This window comes from Symphalangus syndactylus, chromosome 9 (assembly GCF_028878055.3).
Source record: "Symphalangus syndactylus isolate Jambi chromosome 9, NHGRI_mSymSyn1-v2.1_pri, whole genome shotgun sequence".
Taxonomy (NCBI): domain Eukaryota; kingdom Metazoa; phylum Chordata; class Mammalia; order Primates; family Hylobatidae; genus Symphalangus; species Symphalangus syndactylus.
The window spans coordinates 55,720,426-55,734,717 of NC_072431.2; the positions used below are offsets into that span (position 1 = coordinate 55,720,426).

The window sequence follows — 14,292 nt, forward strand, 5'->3', positions numbered from 1 at the left end:
GATGGAGTTTCGCTCTGTCGCCCAGGCTGGAGTGCAGTGTCACAATCTTGGCTCACTGCAAGCTCCGCCTCCCTGGTTCATGCCATTCTCCTGCCTCAGCCTCCTGAGTAACTGGGACTACAGGCGCCCGCCACCACGCCTGGCTAATTTTTTGTATTTTTAGTAGAGATGGGGTTTCACTGTGTTAGCCAGGATGGTCTCAATCTCCTGACCTCATGATCCGCCCGCCTCGGCCTCCCAAAGTGCTGGGATTACAAACATGAGCCACCACGCCCGGCCACACCCAACTAATTTTCTATTTTTAGTAGAGACGGGGTTTCACCGTGTTGGCCAGGCTGGTCTGGAACTCCTGACCTCGTGGTTCGCCTGCCTCACCCTCCCAAAGTGCTGGGATTACAGGCGTCAGCCACCAGGCCTGGTCTCAGGTAATTTTTGTATGTTTAGTAGAGATGGGGTTTCCCCATGTTGACCAGGCTGGTCTGGAACTCCTGACCTCAAGTGATCTGCCTGCCTCAGCCTCCCAGAGTTCTGGGATTACAAGGTGTGAGCCACTGTGCCCAGCCCCAGTAATACCCTTTTTAGCAATTTTTTTCTCCAATCCAGGATGATGCGTTGCATCTAGTTGCCGTGTCTCTTTGGTCTCCTTCAAGTTGTAAGCTTCTCAGCCATTCTTTCCTTTATGATATTGACATTTTGAAGAGGGCAGTGCAGATATTTTGTAGAAGGGCCCTCACTTCGCATTTGTGTGATGGTTTCCCCATGATTAGATTTGTGTTTTGCATTTTTGGCGGGAATGGTCCATGGCAGCCATCCTTCCTAGTGTATCATATCAGGGATACACGATGCCAGTTTGTCCCATTTCTGGTGATACTAACATTGATTGCTTGACTGAGGTGGTGACTGCCAGCCTTGAGACCATTTAACTGTCTTGTCCCAGGCCGAGCCTGGTGTCTCAGACCTGTAATCCCAGCACTTTGGGAGGCCGAGGCCGGCAGATCACTTGAGCTCAGGAGTTTGAGACCAGCCTGGGCAACCTGGCAAAACTCCATCTCACTAAAAATATAAAAATTAGCTGGGTGTAACAGTGTGTACCTGTAGTCCCAGGTGCTTGGGAGGCTGAGGTAGGAGAAACACTTGGGCCCAGGAGGCTGAGGTTGCAGTGAGCCAGGGTTGCGCCACTGCACTCCAGCCTGGGTGACAGAGCAAGACCCTGTCTTAAAAAATAAATAAATATATATGTCTGTGTCCCACCAAGCGCAGTGGCTCATGCCTATAATCCCAGCACTTTGGAAGGCCAAAGCGGGTGGATCACCTGAGGTCAGGAGTTCAAGATCATCCTGACCAACAGGGTGACACCCCGTCTCTACTAAAAATACAGAAATTAGCTGGGCTTGGTGGCGTACACCTGTAATCACAGCTACTTGGGAGGCTGAGGCAGGAGAATCGCTTGAACCAGGGAGTTGGAGGTTGCAGTGAGTGGAGATCACACCATTGCACTCCAGCCTAAGCAACAGAGCAAGACTCTGTCTCAAAAAGAAAAAAAAAAAAGAAACCGAAACAAAATAAAAAACAAATAAATGTCCTATCCCTCTCTGCATTCTCATCTGGCAGTACAGCATCTATTGACTCTTATCTGAATCACTTATTACCTGGATGGTGACAAAATTGTGATTTTTCTTTCTTTCTTTTTTTGAGACGGAGTCTCACGATCCTGGCTCACTGCAACCTCCATCTCCCAGGTTCAAGTGATTCTCCTGCCTCAGCCTCCCAAGTAGCTGGGATTACAGGCCCGCACCACCATACTCGGCTAATTTTTTGTAACTTTAATAGAGATGGGTTTTTGCTGTGTTGGCCAGGCTGGTCCAACTCCTGACTTCAGGTGATCCACCAGCCTTGGCCTCCCAAAGTAGTTGGATTACAGGCATGAGCCACCACACCTGGTCAAAATTGTGATTTTTCTAAATTCATCATTTCTTCTACGTTAATTGTCATTCTCCTGTAAAAAAGAGCTTTTTATCCCTACATCTTTTTGTCAATATGGATTTATAGATTCTTAAATTATTCAGTGGGTTGTAATTGTTACTGTTCATTTTGTAGTAAGTACAGTGTTTATTTGATGCTCAAAATGTCCCAGATTTTGTCCTGCAGACTGGCTCCTATGTTCTTTTCATATGACCCCATCATGTTTTGAGCACTTCCTAACCTCTTGAATTTGCTTTTCCTTTTTTTGGGACTGTTGCCCAGGCTAGAGTATAGTGGTATCATCACAGCTTACTGTAACACCACACCCTTAACCTCCTGGGCTCAAGTGATCCACCTGCCTCGGTCTCCCAAAGTCCTGGGATTACAGGTATAAGCCACCATGCCTGGCCTATGTATTTATTTTAAAGATCATGAGATTATACTAATTTTGTTTGTTTGTTTGTCTTTTTTTTTTTTTTTTGAGATGGAGTCTCGCTCTGTCGCCCAGGCTGGAGTGCAGTGGCACAATCTCGGCTCACTGCAAGCTCCGCCTCCCGGGTTCACGCCATTCTCCTGCCTCAGCTTCTCCGAGTAGCTGGGACTACAGGCGCCCGCCATCACGCCCGGCTAATTTTTTCTATTTTTTAGTAGAGACGGGGTTTCACCGTGGTCTCGATCCCCTGACCTCGTGATCCACCCGCCTCGGCCTCCCAAAGTGCTGGGATTACAAGCGTGAGCCACTGCGCCCGGCTGTTTGTTTGTCTTTTAAGAGACGGGGTTCTCTCACCTCAGCCTCCCAAGTAGCTGGGACTACAGGCATGCAGTGCCAGACCTGGATAATTTTTTTAAATGTTTTAAATTAATAAATTTCTTTTTAGAGACAGTTTTGCTTTGTTGCCCAGGCTGGTCTCCAACACTTGAGCGATCCTCCCACCTCAGCCTCCCAAAGTTCTGGCATCATGAGCATCAGTCCCCTGGCCCTGATATCTTTTAATTCTAATCCACAGCCACAGAGTTTCTCTTTGCTTCTCCATATCATGTCTGCAAAGAGAAGCCTGGCTCCCAGCAACATCAGCGTGGGTTACCCACGCTCAGTCCCCCATTACTAAGAAAATAGTTTCAGAATTGCTATACCCGGTTCCACTACAAAAAGGGCATCTGCTAAGTAGAGTTTGTGATTTGTTTGTAGTTTTTTTAGTTTTTATTTTTATTTATTTTAATTTAATTTAATTGTATTTTTTAATTGTATTTTGTATCACTCTGTCGCCTAGGCTGGAGTGCAGTGGCGCGATCTCAGCTCACTGCAACCTCTGCTTCCTGGTTGCAAGCAAGTCTCCTGCCTCAGCGTCCCGAGTAGCTGGGATTACAGGCGCCTGCCACCACACCTGGCTGAGTTTTATATTTTTAGTAGAGGCGGGGTTTCAGCATGTTGGCCAGACTGGTCTCGAACTCCTGACTTCAGGTGATCCACCTGCCTCGATCTCCCAAAGTGCCGGATTACAGACGTGAGCCGCCACTCCCGTCCTCTTTTTTTTTTTTTTTTTTTTTTTGAGATGGAGTCTCGCTCTGTCGCCCAGGCTGGAGTGCAGTGGTGCAATCTCGGCTCACTGCAAGCTCCGCCTCCCGGGTTCACGCCATTCTCCTGCCTCAGCCTCTCCGAGTAGCTGGGACTACAGGCACCCGCCACCACGCCCGGCTAATTTTTTGTATTTTTAGTAGAGACGGGGTTTCACCGTGGTCTCGATCTCCTGACCTCGTGATCCGCCCGCCTCGGCCTCCCAAAGTGCTGGGATTACAAGCGTGAGCCACCGTGCCCGGCCCACTCTTTTTGTTTTTTAAATGTAGAGCACAGTACTCAAAAGTTACTTATATGATTTCTTTTCTTATTTATTTTCTACAGAGTTGGCTGTGTTGTTCATTTGGACAGGTTCGGTTTACCTACTTCTGTTGGCATTCAGTTTTAGGGACTTGCCCATCCTTGTTGATTAATTTTTTGAATATAGAAATCATTAACATGATGCCAGAAGTCAGAACTCTTTCCAAGAAGTGTACACAGAGAAGTATTATCTTTAATAGGCCATTCCAGGCCCAGCGCAGTGGCTCACGCTTATAATCCCAGCACTTTGGGAGGCCAAGACGGGCAGTTCACCTGAGGTCAGGAGTTTAAAACCATCCTGGCCAACACGGCGAAACTCTGTCTCTACTGAAAATACAAAAACTAGCCGGGCATGGGGACGCACACATGTAATCCCAGCTACTCAGGAGGCTGAGGCAGGGGAATCGCTTGAACCTGGGAGGCGGAGGTTGCGGTGACCCGAGATTGTACCACTGTACTCCAGCTTAGGTGACAGAGTGAGGCTCCATCTCAATCAATCAATAAATCAATAAAATAAGTTTTAAAAAGCCATTCCATGTCAGCCAGCCTAAGTCCTGAGAATTGTCCGCTCTGGTCCTCGCATCTCTGGGAGAATGTGGCGGTGAGGGTTGACATGCCTTGCTAAGTGGCTCTGTTCGGCACAGTAACGTCTTTGTCCTCCTTTTTTTAGCTGCAGAAGCAGAACCGCAGACTATGACTTGGTCGGAGGCGATCAGCTCAACTGTCACTTCGGCTCCATCCTGCACACCACAGGGCTGCAGTACAGGGACTTCATCCACGTCAGCTTCCATGACAAGGTGTGGACACTGCAGGCGGCGGCTCTTCTTTTGGGTCCTGGAGCCCTTAAGAGATTCTGATGGAAGTTATGAATTATTCTTCCCGTAATTCATAGACACACAAACACACTCTTAAGTCCTGTGTACCATTTCAGAGGGGCCGCAGATCCTGGGGAAGCCACACAGATGCCCTGGTGCAGGTTCAGAACCCAGGTTTCACATAAGATAGAGACGTCTTCATCAGAGATAGTGCACTGCGTTTCTTACCTCGCCCTTCTGTTGAGCAGCAGTGAAGTCTCTCAGTATTAATCCTACATGGCCTTCTGGGGTTTGTATCGTCCTGGGTCGTGAGCTCCATCAGTAGTGTAGTGTAGCGGGTCTGGCACTCTGGGGGGGGTCACCGTCACCTGGGGAGAAGCTGCAAAAGCCAGCTGTGGACCAGGCACAGCAGCTCACACCTGTAATCCCAGCACTTTGAGAGGCTGAGGTGGGTGGATCACAAGGTCAGGAGTTCGAGACCAGCCTGGCCAATATGGTGAAACCCCATCTCTACCAAAAATACAAAACTTAGCTGGGTGTGGTGGCGTGGGCTTGTAGTCTCCGCTGGTCGGGAGGCTGAGGCATGAGAATCACTTGAATCCGGGAGGCGGAGGTTACAGTGAGTCGAGATCGCGCCATTGCACTCCAGCCTAGGCGACAGAGCAAGACTCTGTCTCAAAAAAAAAAAGCCAGCTGTGTGTGGCTGCAGTGCTGTGTGCTCAGTGTCGCTTGGTGTCTCTCCAGGTGATTCTCGTACGCACCGCAGCGGGAGGCCTGCTGGCGCAGATCGGTGGCTCTCACACCTTGCTGCCCAATAGAACCTCTTGAGGAGCTTTTAAAACTGCTGAAGTCCAGGCCCCACCCTGGGTCAGTTAAATCCGAATCTCTGGGGAGGTCAGAGAGAGGCTAAGAAAACAAAGATCCTTTTTCATGTAGAGCAGCGTGGTTTATGAAGGCCAGTCCTTGCCAGAGTGAGTCCCAATGTGTAGTGAGCATGAGTGGAGAGGCGGTGTCCCCTCCTCTCCGTGCTGCAGGAATTGGGCTGTCATCGCAGACACTGCAGGGCTCTGACTTTGCATGCTGGTGCATATGTTCACTGTTTAGGCCCCATGCTTGTTTCTTGCTCCTGCAGGTTTACGAGCTGCCGTTTTTAGTGGCTCTGGATCACAGGAAAGAGTCTGTTGTGGTTGCTGTGAGGGGGACCATGTCTCTGCAGGTAACGTTGGAACCTGACTTTCCAGCCCTGGGAGTGGGGTGCAGGAGCGGGATCCCACAGATGCTCGGCTGGGGAAAACTGTCAGTAACCACGAGACACAGGGGAAAATGGTGAGGACAGAAAATGAGGATGTGAGCCTGGGGTTGGGAAATACTCCCTTTGCAAGAAGGGATGAAGCTGTTTCGTCTTCACTGAGAACTGTCAGCAGCAGAGCAGCCGGCAGGTTGGCCCCCCCGCCACAGGAGCTCCCAGAGGGCACCTGCTTGACCCCCTCCTGCCTAACTTCCCTGTGCCCAGCCAGGCCCCACACCCGGGAGTCCTCCCGGGGAATTCCTGTACCAGAGCCAGATGGCGGCAGTGAGTCAGTCTTGCTGCTGAGAGTCACGCCTCTGGCCACCAGCCCCGCTGCAGGCTCTGGGTTTGGATCCTCACAGACCCTCGTGGCCTGCCCTTCTCCAGGTGCGGCCAGGACTGCCTATATCCATCCCCAGCCCGTGGCCCCTCTTCTATCTTCCTCAGTCCATACTCCTGGGCCCCTTGGAGATGCCAGGCAACGCTTTCCTTGTCGAAGCTTGCTTCTCTCCATTCCGGTTTCCTCCTGGCCACTCCTCAGTCTCACTTCCCGTTCTTATCTGCTGACGCAGAAAATGAGTTGAGACTCCAGAGCCTGTGCACTCAGCCCTCTTCTGCTCCTGACTGGCTCTGGGGTGCACCCTGTTCCCGTCAGCTCTGCCATCGTCCCCCCGTTGCCCATTTAAGAAGCAGTGGCACCTGTAATTCCAGCAGTTTGGGAGGCCGAGGCGGGTGGATCACGAGGTCAAGAGATCAAGACCATCCTGGCCAACATGGTGAAACCTCGTCTCTACTAAAAATACAAAAAATTAGCCAGGCATGGTGGCGGGCGCCTGTAGTCCCAGCTACTCAGGAGGCTGAGGCAGGAGAATCACTTGAACCCGGGAGGCAGAGGTTGCAGTGAGCTGAGATTGCACCACTGCACTCCAGCCTGGAGACAGTGAGACTCCGTCTCAAAAAAAAAAAAAAAAAAAAAGCCAGCCATGGTGGCGGGCACCTGTAGTCCCAGATACACAGGAGGCTGAGGCAGGAGAATTGCTTGAACCCGGGAGGTGGAGGTTGCAGTGAGCTGAGATTGCACCATTGCACTCCAGCCTGGCGACAGAGTGAGACTCCGTCTCAAAAGAAGCAGTGGCGGCGTCTGTGGTTTCTGTGCACCCTGTCTGCTGTGTGTGAAGTTCCTGCCCCAGCCTGTGTGGCCCTCTCTCCATTTCCAGCGCCATGGCCCCGCTTCTGGCCCCAGTCGTCTAGCTTCCCATCTCCATCCTTGTCTAGTCTCATATCCCCAGTCTGTTTGATTGTTTGTTTCTGAGACAGGGTCTCGCTCTGTTGCCCAGGGTGGAGTATGATGGTACAGTCACCTCACTGCAGCCTCCACCTCCTGGGCTCAAGTGATCCTCCTGCCTCAGCCTCTCAAGTAGTTGGGACTACAGGCATGTGCTACTACACCCAGCTAATTTTTTCTATTTTTGTAGAGACAGGATCTCACTATGTTGCCCAGGCTGGTCTCACACTCCTGGGCTGTAGCCATCCACTCACCTCAGCGTCTGCCCATTGTCCTGTCCGCCAAGGACTCACTCTAGAACACGGGTCAGATCTTACCCTCCTGCTCAGAAACCTCCAGTGGCTTCCCATTGCCTTTATTGATTTATCTTTAAATTTTCTTTAATTCCAACTTTTATTTTAGATTCAGAGGGTACATGTGCAGATTTGTAGCTGGGTATACTGCGTGATGCTGAGGTTTGGGGTACTGTTGATCCCGTCTCCCCGGTACTGAGCATAGTACCCAGTGGTTAGGTTTTCAGCCCTTCCCCCGCCCTCCTCTAGTAGCCCCAGTGTCTATTGTCCCCTCTTTGTGTCCATGAATACCCAATGTTGAGCTTCCACTGTCACATCAGACCATGCGGTGTTTTCTTTTCTGGGTCTGCGTTAATTCGCTGAGGATGATGGCCCGCAGCTGCATCCGTTGCTGCAGAGGACGTGATTCTGCGCTTTTCTATGGCTGGGCCCACTGTCTTTAACATCAAGTTTGTGTCTCTTATCATAGCTCTGGGTGTTTTACCCAGCAGCCTCCCCCACGCCCACTCTGCAGCCTGGATGCCAGTGCCGGGGCCTCCAGCCCAGCAGCACAGCACTCGCCTGTGGACCTTTTCAAATATGGCTGGTGTGGGGCCACGCCCAGGGCCCCAGCCAGTGGGTCCTGCTGCCCCTGTGGGGAGGACGCCGCCTGGCCTCTCTGCTTTCACAACAGCCTCTTCCTTCAGCTCTGGCTCTGGCGTCACCTCCTCCAGGGAGCCACCCCTGCGCCTGGGTTGTGCCCTGTCCTCTGACTTGGCACCGCCTGGCCCTTGCTGCGGCGCTAGTCTGGGCCTCCTCCTCTCCACAGTTTCACCTGTAACGGGGCTCCTGAGGACAGGAACCAGGCTTTATTCAAAACCCTGGTACAGGCTCTGTGCCGCGGGGTCCTTAGAATATGTGTGTGTGATGGGGAAGGCGCAGGGCATGTCTTAGGCACACTCCATGGTCCCCTCCACCCTTCACGCCTGGCCCAGAGCTGGTCATGCCATTGGGGCCCCCAGGAGCCACCGCTGGGTTTCCCTCCTGAGTTTAGGGTTCGGTCCCAGGACTGAACCAGGAGACGGTGCCATCCCTGCCATCCTCCACAGAAGTATCAGGAGCAGGGACCACCTGTCATTCTCCCACCCTGCCTATCACAGGCTGACGGCCGCTTCTGCAACGCCCTTTTTACAGGATGTCCTTACGGACCTGTCAGCGGAAAGCGAGGTGCTGGACGTGGAGTGTGAGGTGCAGGACCGCCTGGCACACAAGGTACGAGCGCGGGCTCGTGTGTCTGTCCTGTGAATGCTGACCGCGCAGCAGATGGGCGCCTCAGGCCAGGGGCTGCACAGAGCCCGCGCTGCCTGTTCCTCCTGTGCTGATTCTCACAGCAGCCCTGGGAGGCTGTGGGATTTCGTTTGTTCTAAGAGAGAGAAGCCTGTTCAGAGAGCACGAGTACCTTGCCTGGAGTCGCATGGCTACTGGAGTAAGTAGCAGGTTGGGCATTTGAGCCCAGCTCTGTGGCTTTTCCTTCTCTCTGTGTGTGTTTTCTGAGAGGCAGTCTCCCTGTGTTGCCCAGGCTGGTCTTGGCCTCCTGGGCTCAAGTAATCCTCCTGCCTCAGCCTCCCAGAGTGTTGGGATTAAGGGCGTGAGCCACCACACCCAGCCTCTGAATTAATTCAAGTAGTACATTCTGATGGTGAAGAAAAGCTTCATCAAAGCTCAGAGCAGCAGAGAGCGCACCAGGCCCTCAGGAGGCAGGCCCACCCCGCGGGCGCTCTGCCGGGTCATTCACATGTTCTCTGTGCAGATGGCAGATGGCACGGTGCCAGGCTTACAGTTTCATGCTCACTGTGCTATGGGTGTGAGGCTGCCTCAGCTCCTCCCGAAGGAATGAAAACCCCCTTCCCAGAGTAGAGGGGTGGGGGTTTCTAGTTTTGGGGGTTTCCTATAACTGTGGTGAGATATTTCTGACACACATTGGTCAGTTTCACTGTTCGTTGGTCGTTAGTGTGCAGTTCCGGGCATCCAGCGCGTTCACAGTGCCGTGTGCCCGTGTCCAGTCTCAGCACCCCCAACACAAGCTCCGAACCCATCACCACTCACTTCCCCTTCTTCCCTTCCACGGCCTCTGGGAGCCTCTGTTCTACTTTGTCTCTACAAGTCGTCTCTTCTGGGAACCCCACAGAAGGATTTGTCCTTTTGTCACTGGCCTGTTTCTTTTTTTTTTGAGATGGAGTCTTGCTCTGTCATCCAGGCTGGAGTGCAGTGGTGCCATCACAGCTCACTGCAGCCTCCGCCTCCCAGGTTCAAGCAATTCTCCTGTCTTAGCCTCCCAAGTAGCTGGGACCACAGGCGCACGTCACCACACCCAGCTGATTTTTGTATTTTTAGTAGAGATGTTAGCCAGGATGGTCTCAATCTCTTGACCTCATGATCCACCCACCTCAGCCTCCCAAATTGCTAGGATTACAGGTGTGAGCCACCACACCTGGACTGTTTTTGTTTTTGAGACAGGGTCTCGTTCTGTCACCCAGGCTGGAGTGCAGTGGTGCGATCATAGCTCACTGCAGCCTCCATCTCCCAGGCTCAAGTGATCTTCCCACCTCAGCCTCACAAGTAGCTGGGATTACAGGCGTGTGCCACCATGCCTGGCTAATTTTCTACTTTTTATTTTGTAGAGATGGGGTCTCGCTATGTTGCCCAGACTGGTCTTGAATCTCCTGGGCTCAAGCAGTCCTCTTGCCTCAGTCTCCCAAAGTGCTGGGATTGCAGGCATGAGCCACCACGCCCAGCCCTTTGCTTTTTTGTATGCCAGTTCACAAAAGACTCCAGTTTGACTGTTACTGGGCGTGTGTGAGGAAAGGAGGAACTGTAAGCCTTAGTACAGAGATGCCCCAGAAAGCCGTCAGGGGCCAGGGGGCTTGGCCTGGGTGGATCTGCTCAGGCAAAGGCTTTATGTGACCAGAAGCTGAGGACCCCCGGCCTGGCTGGCAGCTGAGGCCCCCGCATGCTGGGTTCATATTTTAGTGACAGTTCATCCCTTGGGTCGGGAAGGCTGCCGCTGAGGGCCTGTCCTGTGCTCTTGGCTTCATTTGTGCCAAGTCGCGCTGAGTTTGGCTCTGACGCTGTCCACAGTAATCGGACTCCAAACCTGTGTGGCTGAAAGGGCCTTGGCGTTTGTTGTTGGATGTGCGCCGGGGAGGCTCACCAGCAGCAGCTTAGTCCACATCCTGCTGGGCTCTGCCTGCCCGGCACCAGCCACAGGGTAGGTGCCCAGTGAGTGTGACCTGGAGTTGACTGCATCCCACCGTCGCAGGAGAGAGAAAGGGCATCTGGGGATTTGTTAAGAAGTGCTGTCAGGGCCGGGTGCAGTGGCTCACACCTGTAATCCCAGCACTTTGAGGTCGGGAGTTTGAGACCAGCCTGGCCGACACGGTAAAACCCCATCTCTACTGAAAATACAAAAATTAGCCGGGTGTGGTGGTGGGCGCCTGTAATTCCAGCTACTCGGGAGGCTGAGGCAGGAGAATCGCTTGAACCCAAGACTCCGTCTCAAAAACAAAGTGCCATTTGAATGCACATAGAGTGTGCCTTTTTAAAAGTTTTCTTATATGATGGCTGGGTTCAGCATTCTACTTGCAGAATTATTTAATTCTTAGAAACTTGTAGTTGCAGCCAGGTGCGGTAGCTCACGCCTGTAATCCCAGCACTTTGGGAGGCTGAGGCGGGCAGATCATGAGGTCAGGAGATTGAGACCATCCTGGCTAACACGGTGAAACCCCGTCTCTACTAAAAATACAAAAAAATTAGCTGGGCGTGATGGCGGGCGCCTGTAGTCCCAGCTATTTGGGAGGCTGAGGCAGGAGAATGGCATGAACCCGGGAGGCGGAGCTTGCAGTGAGCCAAGATTGCACCACTACACTCCAGCCTGGGTGACAGAGCAAGACTCCATCTTAAAAAAAAAAAAAAAAAAAAAAAAAAAAAAAACTTGTAGTTGCATTAGGGATGACCAAAAAGAATCTCCCATCTTCTGTGGGGTTTCCTCTACCCCATCCTGTTAGAATATTAGCTGCATGGGACAGGGGCCAGGCCCGCTTTTCTCCGAGCCCAGCACAGGAGCACGGTGATGAAGCATTTTGAAGATATTTTTGATTGACAGGGTCATTTCTTCCCTGGCACTGCTTTTCTTTTTTAAAAATTTTTTGAGGGCTTAACTGCATGTAGGGAATGGCTTTATTTTTTTTCTTTTATTTATTATTTTTATAATGATTATTTTTCAGAAACAGAGTCTCACTGTGCCACCCAGGCTGGAGTGCTATGGTGCAATCATAGTTCACTGTAACCTTGAATTCCTGGGCTCAAGTGATCCTCCTGCCTCAGCCTCCCAAAGTGTTGGGATTACAGGCATGAGCCACCTGCTTAATTTTCAAGAAGCCTGTTTCAGAGGACAGATGTATATGTTAGAAAATTTTAAATTTTTGCTGGGCACAGTGGCTCACATCTGTAATCTCAGCACTTTGGGAGGCTCAGGCGGGCGGATCACGAGGTCAGGAGTTTGAGACTAGCCTGGCCAACATGGTGAAACCCTGTTTCTACTAAAAATACAAAAATTAGCTGGGCGTGGTGGTACATGCCTATAATCCCAGTTACTCAGGAGGCTGAGGCAGGAGAATCGCTTGAACCCGGGAAGCAGAGGTTGCAGTGAGCCGAGGTGGCACCACTGCACTCCAGCCTGGGCAATAGAGCAAGACTCTGTCATTCATTCATTCATTCATTCATAAATAAATAAATAAAATTTTATTTACTTTTTGAAGCTAAAGCCAAACCTGACCACCCTAAAACTCACTTCTGATGGTTTAGTTTTATCTTTGCAGGAACAGTGGATGCTTATCAGTGTCTTTGATTCAGAACTTCATGGATTTTGTAGTTGTTTTAGAGAAATGGGGTCTTGCTATGTTGCCCAGGCTGGTCTCAACCTCATGCGCTCCAGTGATCTTCCTGCCTCCGCCTCCCAAATAGCTCGGATTGCAGGTGTGAGCCACTTGGCGCAGCTCTAGAACTTTATGTTTAAATGTTATTTAAAAAGTCTAAATCTGACCAGCCATAGGAACTTGGCTGAAGTAAATTGTGATATGTTCACACAGCACAAAACGGTGTAGCCACAGAAAAAGCCATAGAAATGTATCTGTGGAAAGATGTTTGGTTGTTTTGGGGTTTTTTTTTTTGAGACTGTCTCACTCTACTGCCCAGTGGTAGGATGATAACTCACTGCAGCCTGAACTTTCTGTGCTCAAGCGACCCTCCCACCTCAGCCTCCCGAGTAGCTGGACTATAGGCGCTCGCCACCAAGCCCTGTTAATTTTTTTTTTTTAGTAGAGTCAGGATCCAGGCTGGTCTTGTATTTTTATTTTAGTAGAGACTATGTCGCCCAGGCTGGTCTTGAACTCCTGGGCTCAAGTGTCCTCCTGCCTTGGCCTCCCAAAGTGCTGGGATTAGAAGCGTGTGCCACCGCACCTGGCACCTGCTTCATGTCAGGCCCTGTGCAAGGTGCCAGGAGCACAGCCATGCACAATGGACGTGGCTGCTGATCCTGCAATCTCAGATCCCAGGAGATACTCACACATCAGTGCACAGCGTCATCCCACCTTGAGTCTCCACTGGGCCTGCCTTGTCTGAGGATTAACGGTCACCTTCTCTGTCTTTTTAGGGTATTTCTCAAGCTGCCAGATACGTTTACCGACGACTCATCAACGACGGGATTTTGAGCCAAGCCTTCAGCATTGCTCCTGTGAGATCTTTGTTCTTTCCTTGTCCTCTCTGGAGCTGTTGTTTTTACCCTTCACCTCATTCTACTGTCTGTCCTCTAGGAGTACCGGCTGGTCATCGTGGGCCACAGCCTTGGGGGCGGGGCGGCCGCCCTGCTGGCCACCATGCTCAGAGCCGCCTACCCACAGGTCAGGTGCTACGCCTTCTCCCCGCCCCGGGGTCTGTGGAGGTGAGCCTTTGTTTTCCTGCTCCAACAGCTCGCTACTTACAAGTCATGTGGTCAAGACTCATGTTTTTTTTCTTTTATTTTCCTGAGACAGAGTCTCGCTCTGTCGCCCAGGCTGGAGTTCAGTGGCATGGTCTCGGCTCACTGCAAGCTCCACCTCCCAGGTTCAAGCGGTTCTTCTGCCTCAGCCTCCCAAGTTGCAGGGACTACAGGCGCCCGCCACCATGCCAGCTAATTTTTGTATTTTTAGTAGTGGCGGGGTTTCACCATGTTGGGCAGGCTGGTCTCGAACTCCTGACCTCAAGTGATCCGCCCGCCTCGGCCTCCCAAAGTGCAGGGATTACAGGCGTGAGCCATCATACCCAGCTGAGGTTTGTGTTTTGAAGCACTATTTCACAGAAGAAAGTCTGTCTAACCTTTCTTAGACCTATCTGACCATACCTGTAATTTCCTAAATGATTTAATTCTAAGAGTCTTTTTTCAAGCAAACTTTAGTTTTTAGAGCAGTTTTAGGTTGACAGCAAAACTGAGCAGAAGGTTGTAGGGATTTCTCATACCCTCCCTCCCCACAAGCATGCACAGCCTCCCCCATTCTCACAGCCCCGGCAGAGGGGTCTGGTTGGTGACATTCATGCGCCTGGTGGGCACATTGCCCAGAGCCCATAGTGTGCTGAGCACTCCCTCTCGGTGGTGGGCATATGCCGCGGGTGGGGACACATACATAATGGACATGTTTAAAGACATTTTTATGAGTTTCAAAATTACTCTTTTTTTTCTTTTTTTTTTTTTTGAGACAGAG

The 14,292-nt window shown here is 51.4% G+C and overlaps 1 protein-coding gene across 4 annotated transcripts in view; it reads left to right on the top strand.

The window, feature by feature from the left end:
* The window catches only part of DAGLB (diacylglycerol lipase beta), a 37,961-nt gene that overhangs the window by 16,963 nt on the left and 6,706 nt on the right, over positions 1-14,292 (top strand). For all 4 annotated transcript variants that reach the window (XM_055292341.2, XM_055292338.2, XM_055292340.2 and 1 more), the window contains 5 exons: positions 4,509-4,635; positions 5,786-5,869; positions 8,693-8,770; positions 13,209-13,289; positions 13,369-13,496. In XM_055292341.2, the coding sequence (XP_055148316.2) occupies positions 4,509-4,635; positions 5,786-5,869; positions 8,693-8,770; positions 13,209-13,289; positions 13,369-13,496 (498 nt within the window). The remainder of the gene's footprint in view (positions 1-4,508; positions 4,636-5,785; positions 5,870-8,692; positions 8,771-13,208; positions 13,290-13,368; positions 13,497-14,292) is intronic.